The sequence below is a fragment of the Ursus arctos genome, unplaced genomic scaffold, assembly GCF_023065955.2.
Source record: "Ursus arctos isolate Adak ecotype North America unplaced genomic scaffold, UrsArc2.0 scaffold_19, whole genome shotgun sequence".
Lineage (NCBI taxonomy): Eukaryota > Metazoa > Chordata > Mammalia > Carnivora > Ursidae > Ursus > Ursus arctos.
This window is the reverse complement of record NW_026622863.1, coordinates 48276300-48303407: the sequence shown is the minus strand read 5'-3', so window position 1 is coordinate 48303407 and position 27108 is coordinate 48276300. Positions and strand designations below refer to the sequence as shown.

The 27108-nt window shown below is 54.8% G+C and overlaps 2 protein-coding genes across 3 annotated transcripts in view; both read left to right on the top strand.

Moving 5' to 3' along the window:
* SYMPK (symplekin scaffold protein) overlaps positions 1–10180 on the top strand; it is a 36087-nt gene extending 25907 nt beyond the window's left edge. For both annotated transcript variants that reach the window (XM_026482018.4, XM_057314495.1), the window contains 10 exons: positions 621–781; positions 2180–2288; positions 2543–2643; positions 3268–3358; positions 3976–4077; positions 7644–7831; positions 8712–8888; positions 9080–9175; positions 9441–9770; positions 9933–10180. In XM_026482018.4, the coding sequence (XP_026337803.1) occupies positions 621–781; positions 2180–2288; positions 2543–2643; positions 3268–3358; positions 3976–4077; positions 7644–7831; positions 8712–8888; positions 9080–9175; positions 9441–9770; positions 9933–10067 (1490 nt within the window). In that variant the 3' untranslated portion in view covers positions 10068–10180. The remainder of the gene's footprint in view (positions 1–620; positions 782–2179; positions 2289–2542; positions 2644–3267; positions 3359–3975; positions 4078–7643; positions 7832–8711; positions 8889–9079; positions 9176–9440; positions 9771–9932) is intronic.
* Positions 10181–10278: 98 nt separating this feature from the next.
* On the top strand, positions 10279–25933 carry RSPH6A (radial spoke head 6 homolog A). Its single transcript, XM_044378118.2, has 7 exons — positions 10279–10627; positions 10664–11151; positions 14238–14475; positions 19755–20519; positions 21513–21657; positions 22418–22535; positions 25696–25933. Exons 1-7 carry the CDS (start codon positions 10478–10480, stop codon positions 25931–25933), a joined length of 2142 nt encoding a protein of 713 aa, XP_044234053.1. The 5' UTR covers positions 10279–10477.
* The last annotated feature ends 1175 nt before the right edge of the window (positions 25934–27108 follow it).

Below are 27108 nucleotides of genomic sequence, written 5' to 3'. Positions count from 1 at the left end.
TGGAAGGTTCAGGCTGTGACAGGAAGCATAGGGCCTTCTGGGAGAACAGGAGCCCTGGCCCAGCCTGGGTGCCCGGAAGACCTCCCAGGAGAGATGCTGGTTGTGTGAGACCCAGAGAATGAGGAGATAGAGAGGGGAGCTGGGCAGCAGCATTGCAGGCAAAGGAGTGATGTGTGCAAAGTGACCTGTGCGGGCTCTGGGGGGACTGTCAGAAGTAGGATATGGCCGGAGCACGGAGCCCTAGGTTGGGGGGGGGGGGCATACAGCATCTGGCAAGTGGAGCAAGGTGAGGCGCTGGGGATTCATCCCGGGCATGGGGTAGTCGTGGGAGCAAGGAGCAGGAGGAGGACAGGGTCAGAACTTCCCTTTGGAAGGATCCCTCTGGCTGCCCTGTGGATTGATGGTCGGAGATGAGGTGGGACTTCAGTACAGAGGCTTCTAAAAGGGGAGCAGTCCTGGTCCTACCCCATTTCCCTTGATGCTTGGCTTCCTGCCCTAGAACAGTTTTCTTCCGGGGCCTGCCTCACTTCTGTGCTGCCCCCTAAAGAAGGGACAGACAGTGAGGGTGGGAGACAGCGGGGAGGAGAGTGGTCCCTGATCCCCGCCCCCTGCCCTATCAGAGGTGGCGGCGCCCTGGACTGAGGAGACCGTAAAGCAGTGTCTGTACCTCTACCTGGCTCTCCTGCCTCAGAACCACAAGCTCATCCACGAACTGGCAGCCGTGTACACGGAGGCCATCGCTGACATCAAGCGGACGGTGCTGAGGGTCATCGAACAGCCGGTGAGGCCCCTGAGCCCACCAGGGCCAAGGCCCTGAGTCCAGCCCTTCCCCTGGTATCGCCACCTCGGCGTGCGAGCGCCAAGCACCGGTGGTTGCCGCTCCGTCCCGCGGCTCTCGGGCTCGTGGCTGGTCCACCTGCCCCATCTGCCAGTGAACGGACGCCAGGGTCGCCCTGCAATTACTAGGCTGGAGTTGGGCAGACCTGGCTTCGCATTCTGCCTCTCACTTTTCTCACCGTGAAAACGGGCCCCTCTTCAGTAAAAATGGGGCACCAAGCTCACTCCAGGGACTCCATGAGCTTGTGCCCATAAACATCTGTGTCACTGCCACCGTCTAGGAGCTGGTCTTCCCTTGCCTAGCCGATGGGAATCTTTAGTTGTCATTACACAAGTCCCGCCTGCTCCTCTCTCCGGAGCCACAAGGTCACCCACGTGAGAGGCAGCTCGCCCCAGAAAGCCAGACCATCTCTGCCCTTCCAGTCTGCAGCTGGATTGGAAACCACTTTGTTATATTTTGCTGTCCTTGCTTTTATTATGGAAAATTTCCAACGTAAGAGGAGAGAGTCTGGTAGGCTCACTCCCAAATACCCGCCACCAAGATTCAGCGGTGTCCTCCCCCCGTTTTCAAGGTGAGCCCACCAGACGGTGAACTCCTGGAGGGCAAAGACCACCGGTTCACGGACCATTATAAACATTTGTTGGCAGAGGAAGGCATGAGCCCTCACAGCCTGGCCCAGTGCTTCCTGCGTGTGTTGCCCGCGGAGTGGGGCAGTCTGCGGACGCAGGTCGAGCCCTAATCTGAGCAAGCCGCCACGTGGGGCAATGGCCGTCGCTGATGCCTTTAGAAGGCTGAAAAGTCTTCACCGAGGAATTAGAGGGCAGGTTGGGCATCAGAGGTCAGGTTAGGTCAGAGGTGACAGAGAGAAAGGGGCCCACCTGCTAAGTAGGAGGCCAACACTGGCGAAGGCTTGGGAGCTCCAGCGAGTCTGTACCCTGTGAGGTGGGGTAGAGGAAGGCCAGATGCTGCCCCCTGCCCCCCCACCTTCCCCACATTTCCCCCAGTTCCCTGAACCCCACAGGGGTTCCTTCGTCCCCCAGGTTCACTGAGGTATAACTGACACACAGCCTCGTGTTAGTGTGAGGTGTAGAACATAACAGGACATATATGTATTGTAGATGAGTTAACGTCCATCACCTCACATCCTTTGTTTTTTCGCTAGTGATGACAGCTTTTAAGATCTACTCTTTCTGTCTCCAGTTCTTGCCCCCGAGTCCCATCATCCCCCCCGAGCCACCCTGCCTCTGACACCTGGGCCTCTCTGAGTTCTGTTGGGCCCCCTAGTTCTCCCCACATCACCCAGCCCCTTCCCCAGCCTGCCATCCCTCTCTCTCTCTCTAGATCCGAGGAATGGGCATGAACTCTCCAGAGCTGCTCCTGCTGGTAGAAAACTGTCCCAAGGGGGCAGAGACACTGGTCACACGATGTCTGCACAGCCTCACGGACAAAGGTGCCCCCAGGACCCCCACCTGTCGGCCTTTTCCTCCATGTCCCAGACCTTCCTCACGGGCCCTTCCCAAGACCTGGCCCTCAGAGCTGCTGGGTACATTACTAAATGCAGTTGAGAAACCAGGGGCCAGAGATTCCTGCTCCAGAATGGAGTTAGCCCTCCCCGCCCCTTGCACACAGCCACCGCCACTTCTCCTTCCCCTCAGTGCTCCCCCTCACCCCACCTGTGCCCCCTGCTTACTCTTCTGCCTGCAGTCCCCCCCTCCCCAGAGCTGGTGAAGCGGGTCCGGGATCTCTACCACAAGCGATTGCCAGATGTCCGCTTCCTCATCCCTGTGCTCAATGGACTGGAGAAGGTACGGAGCTGGATGTCCAGATACCCCCACTGACGAAGACAGGGCAGGCCAGGGCTGGGGAGGAGGCGGGCACCCAGGTACCCATGTCAGCTTGTGAGCCCATCCCAGGGGTCATCAGACCACGGAGCAGTCTCAACTCTGCTTTGTCCTCTGTGACCTCAGGCAAGCCACCCCCTTCTCAGTGCCTCGGTTTTCTTTGTCAAGTGAGGGTCACAGTGACACACACACACGTGCGCACACGCACACGCACACGCACACACACACACACGTCTGTCCCAAGGCCTAAATATGTTTCCCCTCCCCAGGTCTTATTCCTAACAGGCTGTGGGGCCTTGGCGAGCCTCAGTCTTCTGTGTAAAGAGGGGATGGTGATGACACCCTCCCCCCCGCAGGGGCCATCAGGGGGCCTGTGGCACCAGGAAAGCTCAGATGGGGAGTGATGAGGCTGGGGCTGAGTCAGGCCCAGAGACTCAGGGAGAAAGCTCAACCCCGAGGAACCAGAGGGAGCGAAAGGAGGGAAGTATCCAAGGGCTTGGCAAGGCCAGAGCTGCTCCTCGCCTCCCCACGGCAATTAGTTGGGATGGGGGTGCCTTCTGACCTGCCTCCCCTGCCCTCCGCCTGCAGAAAGAAGTGATCCAGGCCCTACCAAAGCTCATCAAACTCAACCCCATTGTGGTGAAAGAGGTCTTCAACCGCCTGCTGGGCACCCAGCATGGTAGGTGGCGTCTTCGAGGTGGTTAAAAGAAGCAAAGTAGAACTTTCAACGTAGAAAAAATGACCCAGTGACTTAGGATGGACTCCTCCCCCTTGCCCCAGGGGCTTGTGCTAGGGAGGGAGTGGAAGCTGACTGTTGCACCGATAACATGTGATTTAAAACCTGGTGTCTGGGACCCTCCAAACTGTACCAGCAGAGCACCATCTCCCCAGCTGCCTCCACGCAGCATTGCCTCTGAGCGCTGTCGTCGAGCACATTGCCCGGCCCAGCCTGTCCTGTCCGCGAATGCCCGGGTCTGTGCTGTGCGGGGGTCCTGCCCTCCAGGGGGCACAGCCCAGGGAGGAGGGAGAGGAACTGCTGGACCACATCAGATATTGCCCTAGAAGGGTAGGAACCCAGTGTGGGGGAGGAGAGAGCAAGGTGAAGGCTTCCAGAGGGGGGTGGCATTCAGTCCCCTCTTTTTTGTCCCCTGCTCTAGCCCTCTGTCCTCCTAGTCCCATCGAAGCAGAGGGCACCTCATCTTCATTCACCACTCCCCTAATCTGGGGGACCCAGACACACCTCTTCACTTAGGCGCCATGGTGTCTCCTTCCTCTTCCCACTCCCCGCCCCCGCAGGTGAAGGGAACTCGGCCTTGTCCCCGCTGAACCCTGGAGAGCTGCTGATCGCACTGCACAACATCGACTCGGTGAAGTGTGATATGAAGTCCATCATCAAAGGTGAGGCGCTCCCCCCACTCCCCCCACGTGGCCTGGCTGCTGTGGACCTGGGGGAGAACCTCAGTCACCCACATGTCCCCGCTGGAATCTGCCCAGTTGGAGATGGTGCCGCCTGCAACCCCATCTCAGCTCTGGACACCTGCCCTCATTCCTTTGCCTTCCCTCCCTCCTCTCTTTCTTCCCTCCCTCCGTCCAAGGAACCAGTGCACCTGCTATGCGCTGGCACAGAGTAGTCCTCAAGAAAGGTGGGGAGCCCCTCCCTCCCCAGGCCTGTCTCGAGGAGTGAAGGAAGCCGAGCCCTCGGCCGAGCAGGGGTCAGAGGGACAGCCCGCAGAGCAGATGGAGTGCGCCAGGGCCGTTGTCGGACCAGGAGTAGATGCCGAGTCCGGTCCGGGCTCCAGTTGAGGCGGGAGAAGGTGCCTCCAGGGCAGGGGGTTGGGGACAAACTGGCCGGCTCCCCTCCACCAGCAGTTTCCTAATAGCTACCGTCACCACTTACTGAGCACTTACACTGAGCCAGGCTCTCCTGAGTGCCTTACAGGCCTGGCTGCCGACACACCACCCGTTACCTGGTGAGTATACCGACTTGCATCTTCTAGACGAGGAAGTGGAGGTTCCAGAGAGGTTGAGGAACTTGCTCAGGGCCGCACACAAGCTAAGCGCTGTAGTGGAACCTCACAGAATCTGAAGTCCGCTAGACCCGAGTTGGAATCCAGCTCTGCCAGTTCCGCCCGCCCATGGCACCCTGGGTCCCAGGGCCACCACCTCCCATAGGAGGACTTCTCTCCGGCAGCTCTCCTCAGCACTGCCCCCCACTCCCCCTCGAGGTCCAGAAGTCGTGTTTTCCCACCAGGGTGGAAGCCCTTACTGTCGCCTCCTCTACTTGGAAGACCCCTGTCCTTTGATATCTCCTCTCTCCTTTAAGAGCGGGGAGGGGGTCCCCCCCAACCACCAGCACTTAGCTTCTTGTCTAGCCTAAAATAGCTCCTTCCGTGACTACTTATTTCCTGGCCTTCTCAGCAAGTTCTCAGAATCCTTTAGGTCAAGAGAGGAGCTTATGGAAGTCTAAAACTCACACTACAGCTGTGGAGGAGCCCAGGCCTCTAGTGAAAGAACAGGAAAGTGAGAAGGGTCTCAAAGCTGAGCATCCAGAAGTGGCTTTTTTTTTTTTTTCTTACGTTTGTTTGTTTAAGAAATCTCTACACCCAACGTGGGGCTCGAACTCATGACCCCGAGATCAAGAGTCACGTGCTCCTCCGACTAAGCCTGCTGGGCACCCCCAGGAGTGGCCCTTTTACAGGCTGTAACCCCTTGGTGATGTCAGGGAAGCCATGGGGCCCGTGCCCAAGGACGATAGGCTCACACAGTTTTGCGTACAGTTTGAAGGGATTCACAGACCCCACCACCCCACTAAGCCCATTCACAGCCCCAGGTTAAGTCCCAGGAAGAACAAGAGCCTGGTCCCTGGACATGTCATCAAGGCCTGGCCTTTAGAAGCCCACCTCTTTCTTTCTACAAGCCCAGGTCTACACACAGCCTCCATGCTGCTGAGCTTCTCGCAACCTTCTAGCTGTTCTCCCTACCTGCTGTGAGTCCCCAGCACCCAGTCTAGCCAGTTCCCAGAGTACATTTCCCTGCTCAGGCTACCAGTGGTTTTCCTGGTTGCACTAGGAACCCCATTCAACTAGAAGGTCTGGATGCAAAGTCCAGTCCCGCTTTGTGCACCACTGGACTCCCCCGTGCCTGGTAGTAAAACCATTCATTCATGGCATTCACGCCTCCTTTAAAAGCCACCCTCTTTCTCTGGTGAGGTTTTCTATAAGGGGGCCTGCCCCCAGTGGTCTGGTGCAGCAGTTAAAGAAAACTCACTGAGTGCTCTGTTCAGCCCTGTGCCGGGCTGTGCTGGGAACCCAGCAGGGATGGAGACAGCCCTGGTCCTGCCCTCCGGGGCTCACAGTCCATCCCCAGATAAGAGCCCACAGTGAGCAGGGCTGGGACAGGGGAGCCCCAAGAGGACACCTGAGCTGAAACCACAGAGGCATGAGTAGGGGTGAGGTAGCAGGGGAGACACTGATCCTAGAGAAAGGAGGAGTATTTGCAGAGGCCAAGAGCTGTGCTCACATGGCCTGGTTCTGGAACTGCGGAGGTGAAGGTGACTAGATCTTGTGGTTTAGGGGAAGGGGCCTGGTCAAGAGAGAGCAAACTGTAAGCGTTAAGAACACCATGCCTGGGCCCCACCCACATGGGGTCTCCTAGGCCACAGTAGGAGATTGGGCTTGATACCTTGAGGGCCCCTGGGAGGTGTGGGGTTGGGCTGAGCTTCTGAAAGGACCCCTCCTCAGCCTGCTCTGGAGGTTGGATTAGAGGGCTGGGTGGAAGGCCCAGGGGGAGACGGGCAGAAGGGGAGGAGAGGAGAAGAGGGTTGGTTGTGGATCCTTTTAGGCAGAGCAGGCAGGAGCCAGCCACTAAGTGGAAGGGAGGAGGAGGAGGAGCTTTCTTGGTTTCTGTTACGTTCACTCTGGCCTCTACACTCTACCTTCTGCACTCTCCTCTGCTCCTTTGGCCTACACACCTGCCCTGCCCCGCTCTAGTCTCCTTCCTGCCTATGTTCCTGTAATGCCTCCATCCTTCCCCTGCTCCTTATAGGAGCCCCCCTCATTCCTTATAGGCACCCACCCCTGTTCTCCATTAGCCTCTCAAGGATTGGGGGCCTCTCTTCTGGCTCAATAAAGACTTCCTGGTTGACAGACTCACATGGCAAGTGGTGTTTGGGGAAGAAGGGGTTCAGAGGCAGTTCCTGGGGTCTCCCCACTAGCACAATGGATTGGAACACCGCCGATCCCACTGATTTTGGGGTACCACTACCCATTCCTGAGGGAACAGACCCCAAGGCCTGCCCTGGCCTGCCTACCTTCGTGGATGCCCCTATTGTGCCAGCCCTCCTTGGGCCCTTCCTGGCACTGGGTGTTGAGCTGGGGAGCGCTTTGTCTGCCCACACTTCCTCCTCTTGCTCCTTCCTCGTCATTCTGTGCACTGTGCCTCCCACGTGTCCCCACGCCTGGTATCCCTCCGGCACCAGCACAAATCCTTACGCTCTGGTCAGGATTGGGAGTGGGCAGTCCCTTGACCAGCCTGCTGGTGGAGGGCGTCTCTTGTCTCCTACAGGGGGTCTTATGGAAGTCGAAGCTGCCTTCCCTCTCTGGTAGGGGTGGGAAGGGCAAGCCAGAATGGGTCCCCAGGCATTGGCAACCTCTCTCTCCTGCCTCGGCCTTTCCATGGGTTGCCCCCAAAGAAAAAAGGCCAAGGTCTGCCCACTCTGTCCAGCGTGGGGCTTCCAGCAGCTGGACCTGTCTTTTCCCTTGGACCAATACCCCAGGCTTTCCAAGGACCAGGCCACAGTAGCCCCTGAGGGACCTGCTGGGTGAGGAGGTGTCTCGTGCAGAGCTTCAGGAATGAGGGCTGGGTCTCCACGCACATGGGGCTGAGGCTCTCCAAGGCTGGTGGGGCTCCCGCCTTCTCGGGGGAGCCGGGCAGAGAGGACAGGCCCACTCTCCGCCTCCTCGCAGCCACCAACCTGTGCTTTGCGGAGCGGAACGTGTACACATCGGAGGTGCTGGCCGTGGTGATGCAGCAGCTGATGGAGCAGAGCCCCCTGCCCATGCTGCTCATGAGGACCGTCATCCAGTCTCTGACCATGTACCCCCGCCTGGGGGGCTTCGTCATGAACATCCTGTCCCGCCTCATCATGAAGCAGGTAACCCGCCCCTGACCGCCCCAGTCCCACAGGCCGTGGACTGCAGCAGGACACACTGAAGATAGGTTGGAGGCAGGACCCCGGGCTTTTCCAGCCTGCTTGCCTCCCACCCTGCAGAGGGAGCCAGGATGAGAGCACACTCTAGGAGACCGGCCAGCCCCTTTCCCCTGCCCTGGCCCCAAAGGGGGTCGCTAACTCGGCTCCAGGAAGGCAATGTGTCCTGTGAGGGCAGCTGGGGGGCAGGAACAGGTGGTAGGCTCCACAGGGTGGGCATCCCAGGAGAGGCATAGTGCCCCTTGCTGCCACCTCTGCGCCCAGTCAGGATGCGTACTAGAGCTGAAAGATGGGCCCATTTCTCAAGAGAAGCTAGAAATCTGGGTTTCTAGAAATACCATGATGAAAAGAAAAAAAAAACCCATTCACAAGTTCTCAGACTAGATTCAGCCCACAGGTTGCCACTTGGCAACATCTGGCTTAGAGGTGAGATGCAGATTCAGACAGCCCTGGGTTGAAACCTCAGTTCTGCCCCATGGTACCCGCCTGACCCTGGACGAGACCCCCCCCCCCCGGGGCCTCATCTGTTCAGCAGGGCTGACGTCACCCCTCGAGGCTGCTGTGAGGGTGAGATGAGACTGTGCTCACGTGGAAGGGTGTTCTGTTTTCTTCTCCCCGGTCCCTGGGCTGCCCTCATGCCTCAGCTGCTTGGGATCAGGAAAAAGTCAAAGCCCTCTGGAGGGCCAGAGGTCAGGGCTATGGATAGCCCAGAGGACTCTGCTGGATGGTAGGGATTTGGGCCCCATCTTGGTAAGGTCTTTCTTTCAGTTTCTGGGGTGGCTGTCTGCGCGCCCCCTCAGGACTGTGCCCTCCCTGCCCCGTCCAGGTGTGGAAGTATCCCAAGGTGTGGGAGGGCTTCATCAAGTGCTGTCAACGCACCAAGCCCCAGAGCTTCCAGGTCATCCTGCAGTTGCCACCCCAGCAGCTGGGCGCCGTCTTTGACAAGTGCCCAGAGCTCCGGGAGCCCCTGCTGGCCCACGTCCGATCCTTCACCCCCCACCAGGTACCCCAAGGTGTGGGATGGGTGGCCCCATGGGTTCAGCCCTGGAGGACTGGATGAGGGTGGGCAGAGAGGAGCCCTATACTACCACAAAAACTCAGGGGCTCTGGAGGGTCAGGGACCAGGGATCCCGGTGTCCACTGGGATCTTGGGTCCAGGCACTCCATAGAGCCCCCAACCTGCTCTTCCCCTAGCAAGCACACATCCCCAACTCCATCATGACCATCCTGGAGGCCAGTGGCAAGCAGGAGCCAGAGGCCAAGGAAGTGCCTGCGGGGCCCCTGGAAGAGGTGAGGGCCCACAGCCCCCTAACCCCCAAGCCAGCAAGGCCCATCCTGTCCTCCTCCCCACCCCAGCCACCGCTGTCTGGTGGAAGCGCCCGCTGAAAGAGTTGGGAGGTGGGGGAACAGTTGCCCCTTAGGTACTTCCTGTGCCCACCCTGCTCTCTCCCTCAGGGTGCTTTCTGGGTCTTTGCCACCATCCTCTGACAGTGGCCTATGTTCTGGTCCTCTCTCCCTCCACTCTGAGTTTCTGTGTGCCCATCCCCACCCCCAGGACGACCTGGAGCCCTTGGCCCTGGCCCCGGCCCCAGCCCCCCGCCCCCCTCAGGACCTCATCGGCTTGCGACTGGCCCAGGAGAAAGCCTTAAAGCGTCAGCTGGAGGAGGAACAGAAGCTGAAGCCAGGAGGAGTGGGAGCCCCCTTGTCGTCGTCCTCGTCCTCTTCCTCCACCCGGCCAGGCCCTCCCCAGCCCGAAGAAGCCATAGATTTCCGGGAGGAGGGGCCTGAGTGTGAGACCCCCGCCATCTTCATCAGCATGGATGACGACTCGGGGCTGACCGAGGCCGCCCTCCTGGACTCTAGTCTTGAGGGGCCCCTACCTAAGGTAGGGATGACAGCCTCAAAGCAGAAAAGGAAGAAAACAATTAGGGCCCAGGGGTGAAGGGTGTATGCCCAGTGGGGAGGGGAGGGTACAGCCCAAAGGAATCGTGGAGGTAGGACCACGGGTACGCTATCCTTGACCCACTCCCCCTTCTCCTGTCACCAGGAGGCAGCGGGCGGGTTGACCTCAAAGGAGGAGCGCAGCCCCCAGACCCTCACCCCTGCCGGAGAAGACACCATGAAGACCCCCAGCCCCGCCAACGAGGAATCCGGGGAACCCGAGACCAAGGGGAACAGCTGACCGGGCTTGGTGGGGAAGGGGAATGGGGCAGGGAGCTGGGGAAGGGCGGGGCGGGGCCTAGCCGGCGGGGCTTTGCCTTTAAAATTAAAAAGATCGTGGGTCTGGGGCGTGAATGCAGTCTCTCGTCTCTACCTGCGTGTCAGCTGTGGGACTGCACGGTATGAGGTGGACGTCCCCACGCGCTGGCTGCAAGACTGGCAGGCCCTCGGTTGCGGGGCCGCGCCTGCGCAGAAACTGGCTCCTTGGCCCCCATCGTCCCCGCGCGCCCTCTCCTGGTAACGGCCCGCCCCCTCCTTCCTTAGAAACGGGCGCGGCTGGAGTAGAGGCCACCGGGAGTGTGCCGGCAGGCGGGCGACTGTCTGGCCTGTCTGCAAGCCTTCCTCCTGGAAGTCTGCGACCTCTTTTGAACTATGGGGGACCCACCGCCCGACCCCAAAACCCCTCCCCATCAACCCTCAAGTCGGAGGAGTTCCCAGGCCTCCCAGCGGCGCAGTTGGGAACTCAGTCAGCCCCAGCCCACCATCTCCGAGGACGGGCCGGAGATACCACTCGATCACCCGGTCCTGCAGAGCGGTCAAGGGATCCTGGCAAGCGAGACCAACCTCCAGGGCTGGTCGCCAGGGGCCCCCCTGACCCCACAGGAGAACTTGATGTTCCAGGCTGAGGAAGGCCAGTTGGGTGGTGTAGAGTACCCGTCCCTGAATATGGGCTTTCCTTCCGAGTTACAGTACCAACCTTATCTGGAAGAAGGTGGGATCCAGGCCACGCGAAACGCCAGCCTAATGCTGCAGCAACTACAGCAGGGGCAAGGCAACCTCTTCCAGCAACTGGACTCTGCCTACCTGGACACCCAGCCCGGCTTCTTGGGCCAGTTCAACATGTACCAGGGAGAAGACCTACAGTTCCACCAGGGTGCCCCGCATGGGCCCTACATGAGGGATGACCCTGCCCTCCAGTACTCGCCCTCTGAGCTGGGCTTCATGCCCTTCAGTATGGAGGTGCCTGAGCCAGAGCCTCGGGAGCTGGCTGTGCAGAATGCCAAGGCCTACCTGCTGCAGACCAGCGTCAGCTGCAGCCTCAGCCTGTGAGAAGGGGTTTGAGCATGGGGAGGGGGTGGGACCCAGGCAGGGAGAGGCCCCACCCAGCCAAGGGTCTCTCTCAGACTGGAGGGTCTCTTCTGTCAGGTAGGGGATCACCCCTCGTGGGTAACCAGTGCCTGCTCCAGGGGCATCTGACTCAGACTAGGAATCAGGGGATGAAACTAACAATAGCTAACATTTACTTACCAGACATTGTGCCACCATTCACACGTTAACATCTAGCGCTCACAGCTGAGATTAGCACACCTACTGCCCCTGTTTTACAGAGGATGAAACTGAGACAGACAAATTGGGTCCCATATCCAAGAGGATAACAGCTAGGATGTGGTGGATGCGTGTGATTTGGCTCCTGAGGCCCGACTCTCCACTAAACTTTGCTGCCTGGGGAAGGCGCTTGCCAACGCTGCTTAGGTGTAGTCAATACACTTCTCAGTCCCCATTACATCTTAGTGAAATTTGCATTCTAGCTGGGAGAGTGGACAATAACTATAACAAATGGTAAGAGCTAAGGTGGAGGGGCTCCTGGGTGGCACAGCGGTTAAGCGTCTGCCTTCGGCTCAGGGCGTGATCCTGGCGTTCTGGGATCGAGCCCCACATCAGGCTCCTCCGCTATGAGCCTGCTTCTTCCTCTCCCACTCCCCCTGCTTGTGTTCCCTCTCTCGCTGGCTGTCTCTATCTCTGTCAAATAAATAAATAAAATCTTTAAAAAAAAAAAAAGAGCTAAGGTGGAAAGTAAGGCAGGATAAGGGGGGGTTATGGAGCCATGTTAAATAGCATGAGGTCAAGGAAGACCTCTGAGGAGGTAACGTTCGATCAGGGACCTGAAGGAGATGAGGGAGAGCACCTTGGATGTAACTGGAGGAACAGTGGTTCAGGTATAGGACACAGCACGTTTAAAGGCTTTAAGGCTTGCTGTGTTTGAGGAACAGCAAGGAGGCTGGTATGTCTGGAACCAAGGGAGAAAGGGGGAGCAGGAGGAGACAAGGCTGGGGAAGTAACAGATCTTGCTAAAGTACAAAACTGACCCTATCCCTCCCGTGTGCAGAGCTTGCCATGGTTCCCCAGTGCCCTCAGGAGTAGGTTCATGCTTCTCACGACAGCCGTTCAGCCCCTACCAGCTCTCCAAACTTCATCTCTAGTCAGCTCCTGATCCAGGATCCTAGACTGTAGTCAAAATTAACCTCTAGCTCTTCCCAACGGTTCCCACCCTCAGGAACTCCAAGGCCCCCGATTGAAAAGCTGAGACCAAAGTCTGACCTCTCCTTACCCTTCCCAATTCAGTGATGGCTCTCCAGCACACCCCAGACTGCCACCAACCGGTTTCCACCCAGCAGAGGGTTAGACATACATGCTTTGAAATTAGACCAACCTGGTTTCAAATCCTGGCTTTGCAACCACTGTGTGACCTCATGACCTCAACTCTTCTAAGCCTCTGTTTCCTCATCTGGAGAGTAGGGATCATGATGGTTCCTCCGATGTGTGATTGTGGTGAGAATCCAGCACTGTTCCCAAGTGCTCAGCATAGCCCCAGGCTCAGGTGCAAAGAAGCCATTACAATACTGTCATCACTCTGCCTCCTCTCCCGGCACAACCGCTCTCCCCTCTTCCACCCCAGCCACTCTGACCTCTTCAGTGTTCCTCCAACATGCCAGGCACACCCTCAGCTCAAGGCCTCTGCACATCATCATTCCCAATCCCATCACCTGCAAACAATGGCAGTTTCACTGCTTCCTTTCCAATCCTTTTTACCTTTCCTTTCTTTTTCGTGTCAGATTGCATGGGCTGGGACCTCCAGTGCAGCGTTAAATACAAGGCATGAAAGCAGGCATCCTCGTTCCTAGTCTCCTAGGGAAAAAAATTCAGTCTTTCACCATCATGTTTGGAGTGAGCTGTAGGTTATTTGTGGATCCCCATTATAGCATTATAAAAAATTACCTTCTATTCCTAGTTTGCTGGGTTTTTTTTTTTTTAAGTCATAAATGGCTGTTGATTGTTATCAAACAATTTATCTGCACCGGTTGAGGTTATCTTACATATATATTTTTTTAAGATTCATTTATTTATTTTAGAGAGCATGCACAAGTGGGCGGAAGTGCTGAGGGAGAAAATCCCAAGCAGACTCCCTGCTGATGTAGGACTCAATCCCATGACCCTTGAGATCATGACCTGAGCTGAAATCATGAGTTGGACACTTAACTGACTGAGCCACCCTGGTGCCCCAACTTACTGTATTTTTTAAAACATATTAACATGATGGGTTATATTTTTTCTGTTTTTCTAATATCAGCCCTGTCCTGTTCTTAGCCCAGTTTAATCATGGCGTGTCATCTTTTTGAGAGCAGTTCTTTCCTGGGTGCCATTTGCAAATATTTAGCTAAGGACTTAAGCATTTTTTTTTTTAATTTTTATTTATTTATTTGAGGGAGAGCCAGAGAGAGACCACAAGCAGGGGGAGCAGCAGAGGGAGAGGGAGAAGCAGGCTCCCTGCTCAGGAGGGAGCCTGACATGGGGCTCGAACCCAAGACACCGGGATCATGACCTGAGCCCAAGGCAGGTGCTTAACCGACTGAGCCACCCCGGCGCCCCTGCAGCGTCTATATTTCTAAGCGAGATTGGCATGGAATGTTCCTGTCTCCTAGTTTCCTTGAGTTTTGTTAAGATTCTGTGCGACTCATGAAATGTCTCAGGGCCTATGCAGCAGTCGTTCCCTTTGACTGAAACACCCCCGATATCCCTGTGTTCTGCCTCACGTCATTCGGATCTCAGCATAAATGTCCCCTTAGTGTGACCTTCCTATTTAAAGGTCTCCCTATTTAAAATTGGAAGCCATCCCCTATCCCTGGCATTCCCAGTCCCCATTCCCTGCTTTGTCTTCATAGAAAGACACATTTGGACCTGTTTGGTTCCTGTCTGTCTCCATCATCAGAATGTCAGCTCCACCAGGGCAGGGACATTTTCTCTTCTCTATGGGGTCCCCAGCGCCAGGCACAGGGCCAGGCACACAACAGTGAGCTCGCTGAGCTGAGCGAGTGATGTCTCCCACCTCCCACTCCCTCCCGCGGGGAGGCAGGTATGAGCACCTGGTGAACCTGCTGACCAAGATCCTGAACCAGCGGCCCGAGGACCCCTTGTCCATCCTGGAGTCGCTGAACCGCACCACGCAATGGGAGTGGTTCCACCCCAGGCTGGACACCATGCGGGACGACCCTGAGATGGAGTCCACCTACGAGATGGCGGACAGGCAGAAGGGGCTCTTCCTTCGGAGCGGCGCCGGAGCCGAGGGCGAGCAGGAGATGGAGGAGGAGGTGGTGAGTGAGCCGGTGGGAGGGGCGCGCGGCCGGCAGGGCCATGGCCCAGGCTTAGGCACAGCCTGTGCGTGCGTCCGGAGGTGAGGGAACGCACGGTGTGACCCAGAAACACACACGATTTCAGTTTCGTGTGCGCACCGGCCTGAGGGGGCCGGGACCAGGTCACGGAAGGCTTTGAGTGCCGGGCCAAGGGGCTGAGGCGCCTGGAGTGCCCTGAAGTGGTTGAAGCAGAAGAGCTAGTTGGCTCTGCTTTTTTTTTTTTTTTTTTTTTAAGATTTGATTTATTTATCCGAGAGAGAGATAGTGAGAGGGAAAACACAAGTCCGGTGGAGAGGGAGAAGCAGGCTCCCCCCGAGCTGGAAGCCTGACGTGGGGCTCGATCCCAGCACCCTGGATCCATCCATGACCCAAGCTGAAGGCAGATGCTCAATCCACGGAGCCATCCTTGCCTCTGCTTTTTAGAAAGCAGACTCCTGCGGCTCCGTGTAGGTGGAGACTGGTCTCTCTTACCATCCTTTACTCCTTCCTCCCGAAAATAATTCTGCTTTGCTGTTTTCTGTGAGACCCATTTCCTCCTCAGTTTCTCAACGCTGAAGTGCCCCCTAATCCCCGGACTCAGTTTCCCCTTTTGTTAAGTTGAGACCCTCTAAGAACTCTTCCACTCTGGTCCCTGAAGGCCCCACTCCCTTAGAACTTGGAGCTGGAATTCTTTTTTTTTTTTTTTTTTTTAATTATGTTAGTCACCATACAGTACATCCCTGGTTTTTGATGTAAAGTTCAATGATTCATTAGTTACGTATAACACCCAGTGCACCATGCAATACGTACCCTCCTTACTACCCATCACCAGTCTATCTCATTCCCCCACCCCCCTCCCCTCTGAAGCCCTCAGTTTGTTTCTCAGAGTCCATTGTCTCTCATGCTTCATTCCCCCTTCTGATTACCCCCCCTTCTTTATCCCTTTCTTCTCCTACCGATCTTCCTAGTTCTTATATTCCATAGATGAGAGAGATCATGTGATAATTGTCTTTCTCTTCTTGACTTATTTCACTTAGCATTATCTTGGAGCTGGAATTCTTAATGGGAGGTCTGCAAATACGCGAAATTGTGGACGTTTGTGGCCTGTGCATGGCTCTAGGAAGAGACTTAAATCCGTGATTCAGCTTTTTGTATTTATTTTTCTGACAGGAGATGGGGCTCTCATTTCCCTTTTTCTATTTCTTCTAAGTTGCTAGCCATGATCCCCAACAGCCTTTGTGGGGAAATGCATGCTTTCCTTACGCCCTCCTTTGAAATGCTATCTCTATGATTTATTTACACCTATATGGACTCGACCCTTTTGTGGATTCTCTATTCTTCACCTTCACTGTGTAGACGTCTTTCTGCTTTAGAACTGTCCTCCCTGCTGTGTACAGCCGCCGCAAAGCAGGTTTGGCTATTTGGTGGCATAAGGCTCCCGGCGCTAGGCCTCTGTTTCATAACAGAGGCTGACTGTTCTTGCATTTATAATTTCAGACTAACTTGGGGTGTGCTCAGCGTGGAGTCTGCTTGGGATTCTCTCTCTCCCTCTGGCCCAGCCTGCTGCTCGTTCTGTCGCTCGCTCTCTCAAAATAAAGAAATAATACCTTTAAAAAATAATTTCAGACTAACTTTAGTATTACTGCATCACATTCCAAAAACTAACAATTTACTGTACTTGTTTGAGAGCATAGATCACATTAAGGCAGGAAATAGATAATGTTGCTTGGGTGACAAGTGCTTAAAACAAGATAGAAGTTTTTCTCCCATCTGAGATTCAGGCGCAAGCATCCACAGCTGACAAGGTGGCTACCCCGGGAAGGGGCACTGAGGGCTGTCTTCTCCCCCATTCGCAATCCTCCTCCCTGTTTCTACACCAAGAGAACAGTTTTCAGCATCCTAGAAGCCTGGGTATAAATCCCGTCTCTGGCCAATGCAGTCAGTAAGGCTTGCTCCTGGCTGCAATGCTTAATTACAGTGGACCAAGCATTTCACCAAATGTGTAATTACTTCACTTGGCCAAGAGTGGGCAGAGTTGGGGCATCTTCTCTGTGAGATCAGGAAGAATCTGGCTCTTTTCTCCCCTCTGCTCTATGTTTGGTCCTTGAGCTCATCACTTGATGTTCAAAGAATGGTTGCTGCAGCCTCAGACATCATATCCTCACACCAGGGCCCCCCAAAAGGGAGGAAGGGACCTTTTCTTCGTGTGTCTCCCCTTTTTAAAAAAATTGGTGGGGTGCCTGGCTGGCTCACTCGGAGGAGCTTGCAACTTGATCTCAGGGCTGTGAGTTTAAGCCCCACGTTGAGGGTAGAGATTACGAAAAAAATAAATAAACTCGGGGCCCCTGGGTGGTGCAGTCGGTTAAGTGTTGACTCTTGCTTTTGGCTCAGGTCACGATCTCATGGTCATGGGACTGAGCCTGGGACTCCGTGCTCAACACAGAGTCTGCTTAAGGTTCTCTCTCCCTCTCCCTCTGTCCCTCCTGCTCCTGCTCCCTCTCTCTAAAATAAATAAATAAATCTTTAGGGGTGCCTGGGTGGCTCAGTCGGTTAAGTGTCTGCCTTCTGCTCAGGTCATGATCTCAGGGTCCTGGGATCGAGCCCCCATTGGGCTCCCTGCTCAGCAGGGAGTCTGCCTCTCCCTCTCCCTCTGCCTGCCGCTCTGCCCGCTTGTGCTCTTCTCTCCGTCAAATAAATAAATGAAATCTTTAAAAAAAAACAACAAATGACGATTCTCCTACTCTAGAATGTTGGGGTGTGCCACATGGAGCTGAGATCACAAACAGCACAGCGATCTCAGTGGCTTCAAAGCACCCAGCTTATTTCTCGCTCACATCGCCTGCCCAGCCAGAGTTCAGAGGCTTTTGCTCATCAGCTGCTTGAGAACCCAGGGCGGTGGAGGTGACACTGTGCCACAGGCTTCCACCATTGCGGAGGAGGAGAAAGAGAGCATAGCAGACCCCACATTGGTTCCTACAGCTTCTGCCTGGCTGTGACATGTGTCCTTGCCCCTGCTGTTTCAAGTAGTCGGAGCAAGTGACAGGGCCCCTCCTGAGTGCAATGGGGGTGGGGGTGTAGCCTTCCTCTTTGGGAAGGGACTTCAAACACTTGAGGACAACAGTGTGCCTATGTCCAGCAGGCCTAGGGAGAAGATGCAATAAATTGTTCCTCTTACCACGAATCACAAATGGAGCTTTTACAAAAATGAGACTGCAGTATATAAATTTTCAGGAAAAACCTCAGTACACTTGTCACCAAATTGAAGCATCCCATCCTGATACCAACCATCTGTTAGGGGTTGAATTGCGTCCTCCAAAAATTCTTAGGAAGGGTGAAGTATCCCTCACGCAGGTGCTTCAGAATGCGACCTTATCTGGAAGTAGGGTCACCGCAGAGGTAATTAGTTAAGATGGGGTCATTCTGGAATAGGGTGAACCCCTAGTCCAATAGGACTAGTGTCCTTATAAAAGGTGAAGTGTGGACACAAAGTTTCATTCATCCGCCGTGTGGTTCCCACACTTAGCCTGTTTCACCTTCAGCCACGCGCTCAAGGTGGACCCATATTCGTTTCTTATTGCTGCTCTAACAAACTTAGCGGCTTAGGACAACACAACGTTTCACCTTACAGTTCTGGAGGGCAGAAGCCCACTTCGGGTTGGGTCTCACCAAGGCTAAATTCAAGGTCGGCAGGGTTGCTCTACTAATGGAGGCTCTTGAAGAGAAACCATCTCCCAGTCTTTTCCAGCTTCTAGAAGCAGCACACATTCCTTCCTCCTGGGTCTTCCTCAAGCTTCAAAGCCAGGAGCGCGGCACCTTCGGTCTCTGACTCTGATTTCTGCTTCCATCATCACATCCTCTCTAACCGTCCCGTCTTCCTCTTTCACTTATCAAGACACTTGTGATTATTCTGGGCCAACACAGATCATCCAGGACGTCCCTATCTCAGGATCCTTAATTTAATCACACCTGCAAGTCATGTTTGCCATGTAAGATAACATAGTTGCAGGTCCAGGGGTTGGGACCCGGACCACTTTGGGGAAATCGTTATTCTACCTACCATACCCCCTCTCTCTCCATTCTGATTTCAAATTCTGGCAAGAGTGCATGTGCTCTCCCTGGTTTGGGCAATGTGTTTCCCTGGACCAGTCAGGTTGGCCAAGGGCAGGTCAAGGGCTGATCTCATGAGGAAGGACCTCGTGTGTTTTGTTCTCTGATATATCTCAGTGCCTGTCCTAGCCTGGGACTGGCACCCACTGGTCTTTATCTTTTTATTTTTTTAAAAAGATTTTATTTGTTTGAGAGAGAGTGCATGGGGGGAGGGGCAGAGGGAGAGGGACAAACAGACTCCGAGCTGAGCATGGAGCCCCATGTGGGGCTGGATCCCAGGACCCTGAGATCGTGACCCAAGCTGAAATCAAGATTCAGATGCTCAACTGACTAAGCCACCCAGTCGCCCCTCCCACTGGGTCTTTAATAAGGATTTCTGAACCAACTAAATGAAAAAGTATTGGGTTCAGCCTTGGGGCCATGTGGTTGTGGAGGTGTCTGGGCCCAAACCTCACTGTATTCTAGTCCCAGCCCTCGACTTACTTGTTCTCACTCCCTTTCTGCCCCCACCCCCTTCTCTCTGTCTCTCCCCCTCTGTCTCCCTGAACAAAGCAGATGGTGAAGGAGAAGGCAGTGAGGGCAAGACTTATCACCACCATCCTCCAACATCACTGATTCCTGGGCTCAAGACCTGCCTCTTCCCTTAATTTGCTATATGATTTGGGGTATCTGTTAGGGGTGCATTTGGCTGCAAGTAACAGAAAACATGACTGAAAGTGGCTTCTTTGTCCCATAGAACAAGAAGGCCAGGGAGGTAAGGCAGCTCAGTGATGCCACTGGGGACAGAGAGTTTCCACCTTTCATCTCTACCATCATTAGGGTATGGGAGTTTGTCTCCCATGTTGCCTCATGGTTCCAAAATAGCTGCTGTGCCTCCAGATCTCACATCCCATTCCAGGCAGAAAGAAGAGGGAAGGATGAAGGAGGAACGGATTTTCTCCCTAGTGCTTTGTTGTTGTTGTTGTTGTTTTGCCTTTTCTTTTCCTATAAGGGACATCCTCCCCCAAGGACTTGCCCCTACTTCTCACTGTCCAGCAGTGGTCTCATGAGCAGCTGGGTTACAGAGTAGTTCACTTGTCTGGATTTTAGAAGAGTCAAACTAGGGATCAGGGCTTCAGCCTTCTTCCCTCTGCCCTCCACCCCACCCTCTGCAGGCTGAGACAGCCGTGCCCAACATCATGGAGACCGCCTTCTACTTCGAGCAGGCTGGCGTGGGCCTGAGCTCAGACGAGAGTTTCCGCATCTTCATGGCCCTGAAGCAGCTGGTGGAACAACAGCCCATCCACACCTGCCGCTTCTGGGGCAAGATCCTGGGGCTCAGCCGCAGCTACCTGGTGGCTGAGGTGGAGTTCCGGGAGGGCGAGGAGGAAGGGGAGGAGGAGGAGATGGAGGAGATGATGGAGGGCGGCGAGGGCCTGGAGGCCCACGGCGAGGAGGAGGGCGAGGAGGACGAGGAGAAGGTCACCGACATTATCCCCAAGCCCATGTGGAAGGCCCCGCCCGTCATCCCCAAGGAGGAGAGCCGCTCGGGTACCAACAAGTACCTGTACTTCGTGTGCAACGAGCCCGGCCGGCCGTGGACGCGGCTGCCGCACGTCACGCCCGTCCAGATCGTGCAGGCCCGCAAGATCAAGAAGTACTTCACCGGCTACCTGGACGCGCCGGTCATCAGCTTCCCGCCCTTCCCGGGCAACGAGGCCAACTACCTGCGCGCCCAGATTGCCCGCATCTCGGCGGCCACGCACATCAGCCCGCTTGGCTTCTACCAGTTCGGCGAGGAGGAGGGCGACGAGGAGGAGGAGGGCGGCGCGGGGCGCGACTCGTACGAGGAGAACCCCGACTTTGAGGGCATCCCGGTGCTCGAGCTGGTGGACTCCATGGCCAACTGGGTGCATCACACGCAGCACATCCTGCCGCAGGTGAGGCCCGGGGGCTCCAGCCTCTTCCCTCCCCCACCCGCGGCAGAACCAGGGGACTCTCTGCCCGACCGCGCACGTGTCAGATACCATGCAGCACCTCAAGCGGGGGGCTGGGGCTGCAGCCGTCCTCCAGGACTTTATTTCTGCTGCAAAACTGAATAGTCCGGCTTGCTGCCAAATGACGCAAGAGAGCAACTTCTGGTTTTCGCAGCTTTTCAGGTTTGGGAATTGTGGGTAAGAGACTGAGGACCTGCCTTTCTTGAATGCTCGAAATATCGGTCTTTATGTTCATTCATTCACTCGTGCAAGGAAACACCTGCTGTGTGCTAGGAACTTTTCATTCATTCATTCATTCATTCATTCAACAAACTTTTATGGACCCCTGCAATGTTTTATTGAATCCAAATAACTCCTTTTGAGGTCGTTAACTGTCATTCATTCCCATTTCATAGTTGAGGCCACCGAAGTAGGCTCTATGCTGTACTTTGGTTCATTCATTCAACAAACACCTATCAGCCCTCCAGTGCCTCCGGGAACCCAGGAGCAGTCCCATGAGAGAGGCCCCAATAACACCCCCATTTCACAGATGAGTGAACAGAGGATGAACAGAGGATCATCTGGGCTGGTGAATGTCAGCCCCACAGGGCAGAGATTGGGGGGGGGCAGTGTCTCTTCTCTCAAGGATGGATCCCCTAGCACCTACCTGTATATAGTAGGTGCTCATTAAATGTACAATAAATTAATGAATGACTGCACAGATGGGAACCACACAGCTGGCAGGTGGCAGGAATCTCCACCTCACCCCTAGAGCTCTCTCAGCCTCTCCCCCCTCCCCCGACCTGTGTGACTAACCCTGTCCTCCTGGCCATACCTGGTCCCTGAGGACAGGGCCAGGGCCCAATGTCCCTCCTGGCGCCTCACCTCCTCCCAGAGTGCAGGCCAGGCTCTGCCCACCAGGGGTGCCGACTGACCTCCCCCCTCCCCCCTCCTCAGGGCCGCTGCACTTGGGTGAACCCTTTGCAGAAGATGGAAGAGGAAGAGGAGCTGGGGGAGGAGGAAGAGAAGGCAGACGAGGGCATGGAGGAGGTGGAGCAGGAGGTTGGGCCGCCACTGCTGACCCCGCTCTCAGAAGATGCAGGTAACCATCCTCTTCACCCTCTTCATCTCACTCACGCCAGCCCACCTGACCAGGAGGGGCCCGGGGGGAAAGCGGGGGGGGGGGGGGGACAGCAAAACTGCTAGGGGCAACTCTCTGAGCCTCAGTTGTTCCCTCCTCTAGAGCATGGGCCTGGTGACAGCTCCTCTCTCTTGGGGTTATAGGGACACGTCCGTCTTGTGAGCCGTGTCAGGCAAAGTCAATGTCCTGGATGGAGGGATAAGATCTTTCTTATCAAACCCATGTGGGTTTGGGGAGAGAGAGTCAGAAAGCCTTTCCCCCAAGGAGGCAGGACCTGAGCTGGATTTCAGAAGCCTGGATAGGAATTTCCTGAGGTCAGAGCCTCAGGCACCTGGAGGATGGGGGAAGGAGAGGCTGAGAGTGGGTGAGTGGACAGACTGCAAATTTTGAACCCAGATTCCCGGGAGCCTAGGGCCTGTGCCGTGCCCTCTGCACCCTGGTCCCAACCAATGGCCAACCTGGAAGGGAGATCACAGGAGCTCCTGCAAGGCAGGTAAGGGAAGGATACCCACTTCTTGGGTGTGGTCACTGAGGCTCAGACAGGTGCGGGGGCTTCCTGGGGCCACACAGCAAGAAAGTGATCTGGAGCCGGCCACAGTTCCCTTCATGCCCTTCCCTGTCCTCCTCCTTTGCTCTCTCCCCTCTTTCTGTCTCCCCTCCAGGGGGCTGTGTAGGGCTTCGGGGAGTTCTGACCTCCCTGGTGCTCTCCACCCTCCTGCAGAAATCATGCACATGTCACCCTGGACCGCCCGCCTGTCCTGCAGTCTTTGCCCACAGTACTCCGTGGCCGTCGTGCGCTCCAATCTTTGGCCAGGGGCCTATGCCTATGCCAGTGGCAAGTACGTCTTCTTCTAGTCCCTTCCAGCAGAGAAAGCTCCTACAACTTCCTCAGTGCCAGGCCGAGGGCAGGGGGTGGGATGGAGATCAGAAGGACCCCCTTTAGGAAGCCCCCAGGGCTGACCTCCACACTCACCTCCAGGAATTCCACTGGGGCTAAAATGAGAAATCCTGGACAAAGAGGGTGAGCCCCTCAGATAGGAGAATGGAGGAGCAGAGAGGGGAAGGAACTGACCCAGGTCACACAGCATATGCAGATTCAAACTTGGATCTCTGGCCTCCGGACTCAGGAGTCCACTTTGAGGTGGCCCTGACAGGGGCAGAGTCTAGTGTCTGGGGAACCTAACTCCTTCCCCAGGCCCCCTGGACAGTTCTTCTCCCCACAGGGCAGAAGTCTTCCCCACCAGGAACCCGCACCTGTTGCTCCCAAAAGATCTGCAGGCTGAAGTCACTCCTGCATCTTCCCACCCGCAGCTACACACTCCCTGAGATGCGCACGACACACTCACTACACACTGAGAGTCCCTCAGTCTCTCCCACCAGGCACATCCCAGCCTTTCTGCTTAGCCACTTAGGGAGTGCCCTCCACGGCCGTGGGCGGGAGCACTTACCCGCTCTGTCCACCAGGTGGCATGATACGTTTTCATAGATTTTCCTTTTCCATCTCTGTGATCGTCGCACGCTGTGTTGGATCCCATGATGAGATTTCACGTAATCTTGATACTTTAACTACATTCTTGCCAATTTTTCCCCCTCCAGAAACAGGAAGAGGCTTGCTTGCTTTTGCCAACCCCCTTCTTCTGGCCACACTCTAATTTGCCAACATCTTTTCTTTTCTTTCTTTTCTTTTCTTTTCTTTTCTTTCTCTTCTCTTCTCTTCTCTTCTCTTCTCTTCTCTTCTCTTCTCTTTTTTCTTTTCTTTTCTTATTTTTTTTAAAGATTTTATTTATTTATTTGACAGAGATAGAGACAGCCAGCGAGAGAGGGAACACAGGCAGGGGGAGTGGGAGAGGAAGAAGCAGGCTCATAGCGGAGGAGCCTGATGTGGGGCTCGATCCCATAACGCCAGGATCACGCCCTGAGCCGAAGGCAGACGCTTAACCGCTGTGCCACCCAGGCGCCCCATCTTTTTTCTTTTCTTTTCTTTTTTTTAAGATTTTATTTTTAAGGGTTCTCCACACCCAACACAGGGCTCGAACTTACAACCCCCAGATCAAAAGTCACACGCTCCCTCAACTGAGCCAGTCAGGCGCCCCGCCAACATCTTTCTGAAAGCAAAAGATCCAAATTTGGAACTCCACTCACCCACCCTTCCTTCACCCATCCATCCACCACTCTATCAACCATCCCTCCAATCACCCATGTTTTTTTTTTTTTTCCTTTATAAAAGACTCTTGGATGTCCCTGTTTGCCAGCTGTATGCTAGGTCCCAGGCCCTTTATTGAAAAGGCGATGTGGATCCTGCCCCTGAGAGCAGGCAGAGGGAGCGTAGACGTTAATCATATAGCATCCCCTCCCCCGAGCCAAATAAATACCTTGTTACAAAGTAAGTACCACTAGGGACAGATAGCGCAGGGACCAATTACAGCTCCAAACTCTCATCTTAAGGGCATCAAGTAGGACGCCTGGGAAGAGCAATCTTGATGTGAAATCTTTGGGGGAAAGAGAGAAGTAACGGGGAAAAGCAGGTAGAGGACATTCTAGACCAGAGCTTCCCAGACCATTAGTGCAGAGGACCCCAGGGATCTGGTTAAAGTTCAGGTTCCGGTGGCACAGGAGTGGGGTTGGGGCCGGAGAGAGTCCGTCTTCCTAGCAAGCTCACCCTCCCGGGCGAGGCTTCCAGGGAGCCAGTATACCTGAAGGGTCCGAGGAAGACCTGGAGGAAAACAACTGTCTCAGGAACTGCAAGGCTGTTAAAGGGCAAAACCACGGAGCCCCCATGGCAAACTCTCCATTCCTCTCTCCTTCTCTTTTAACACAAATAAAATACAAGCCACCTGTGTCTTTTAAACTTTCTTTTTTAAAAAGCTTTTTAAAACTTTTTTTTTTAATTTTCTAGTACTAGCCACATCCAAGAGTAAAAACAGGCAAATTCATTTAAATAATATACTTTATTTCACCCTAAGTATCCTAAATGTTATCATTACAACATGAAAGCAATAATGTAAACAATAAGCTATATTACATTGTGTCTTTTATTTTCATGCCATGTCTTCAGAATCTGGTGTGGCGTTGAGACTTCCAGCACATTCCGTTCGGAAGCTACCTTGTCATCAGAAGTACTTGACCTGTATTCAGATTTCACATTCGCAGTTGAGAAAGTAGGTTCATGGACCCAAGTTGTCCCAGACATGCTTAGACATTTTCCAGTAATGAACTGAGTATCGGTTTTATTGCTTCAATTTAAATTCATTACAATGAAATAAAAGCCACTCCCACAACAGCAGAACACACATTCTCCTCAAATGCGTATGAAACAGCCTCCAGGACTAGACCACACGCTAGGCCATGAAACAAATCTCGTACAAAATACGTTCTCTGGCCACACTGGAATGAAATTAGAAATCAGGGATGCCTGGGTGGCTCAGCTGGTTAAGCGTCTGCCTTTGACTTAGGTCATGATCCCAGGGGCCTAGGGCTGAGTCCTGTGTTGGGCTCCCTGGTCAGTGAGGAGCCTGCTTCTCCCTCTCCCTCTGCCTCTCCCCCCTGCTTGTGCTCTCTCGCTCTCTCTGACAAATAAATAAATAAATAAAATCTTAAAAATAAATTAGAAATCAAAAACAGAAGGAATTTGGGAGAATTTCACAGATATGTAGAAATTACCACACTCCTAAATAACCAGGGGGCCGAAGAAAATTGTGGGTGAAATGAGAAAATCGAATACATTAGAAACTCAGCTGTTTGGTCACCCTGGCCACATGTCAAGTGCTCAGTGGTTCCACGTGCTGGTGCAGAGTGCAGCTCTAGACACACCTGGCACTTAGGGGACAGATGCTCAGTAATGACTGAAGAGCCCACGAGCAGAGAAGCCCCGCCGGCACGTATCACCCCACCGCCTACCACTTCGCAGTCATGCTGCGCCCAAGCTGGGTCCCACCTTCAGTGAAAGCCCAGGCTGGGGCCTTCGAGGGAGGATTTCCCAGTATCTCTCTGCCTTTCCAGGAAGTTTGAGAACATCTACATTGGCTGGGGCCACAAGTACAGTCCCGAGAACTTCAACCCACCCCTGCCGGCCCCCATTCAGCACGAGTACCCCAGCAGCCTGGACATCATGGAGATAAGTGACCCCACGGTGGAGGAGGAACAGGCCCTCAAGGCAGCCCAGGAGCAGGCCCTGGCGGCCGCAGAGGAGGAGGAGGAAGATGAGGAGGAAGATGAGGACGAGGACCTGGAAGACTGAAGGGGGCCCCCCAGCCCCCCTCCCCCAAGCAGGTAGATAGCAAGTTTCCCCTTATACATAGTGAGTGATGGGTTGTTTTTTTCATGGGTGGTTTGCTTTCTGCCCCTGGAGGGCAGGGGTAGAAGAGGAAGGTAACTGCTCTAAATAAAATTTCCCCACGGCATTATGGCCTAGCTCTTCATTCGTTCGTTGACATGGCCTCCAAGTCAGGGCTGTTGGGCTCTGCTGGGAACAGACATTGCCCGGCATAGTCTCCCTATCTGTGTCATTGATGCCTTTTTCCGGCCAGCAAACAACTATTGAAGTGTCTTCTGTCAGCCCAGCCCTGTGGTGGGGACACAGAGGTGGCCAAGCAGCCCCAGCTCTGCCTCCCCGGGGCTCACACTCTTACAGGAGAGACAGACACTCCCTCCGCCCCCCCCCCCCAAGCAGTGACAACCCAGATGGGGGAGCCCGGAGGACGGACAGAGCTCCTGAACTGACTCTTAAAGAGTCAAGAGCAGGGGCGCCTGGGTGGCACAGCGGTTAAGCGTCTGCCTTCGGCTCAGGGTGTGATCCCAGCGTTCTGGGTTCGAGCCCCACATCAGGCTCCTCTACTATGAGCCTACTTCTTCCTCTCCCACTCCCCCTGCTTGTGTTCCCTCTCTCGCTGGCTGTCTCTATCTCTGTTAAATAAATAAATAAAATCTTAAAAAAAAAAAAAAAAGAGTCAAGAGCAGAGTGGGGAAGAGCATTCCGAGCAGAGGGAATGGCATGTGCAAAGACCCAATGGCAAGAGAGCATTGTGTTGAGGTAGCTTCTTGAATCTCCGTGTTTGGGACATGGTGTGAGGAGTTAGTGGTGAGAGATGGGATTGGAAAGAGAGACTGGCAGGAGCAAATCACTCAGGGCTTTACTTTGCCATGAGAGCAGTAGGGAGCCACAGATGAACTTGGAGTAAGGGAGGGTCCCAGTCACCTTCATCCTTTAGAAAGACCTCTCTAGATGCCAAGTGGAGTGTACATTGAGGGGTGGGATGGGATTCCAGGGGAGCAGAGACAAGGCTGATGCTGAGAGGGCCCGAGCAGGAGAGGAGGACTTTGGACCAGTGCTATGCAGAGAAAGGGACTGGAAAAGAGGACTTCATGTGACAGAATGCAAAAAACTTGGAGACTGGAAGCAGAGGGTATAGGGAG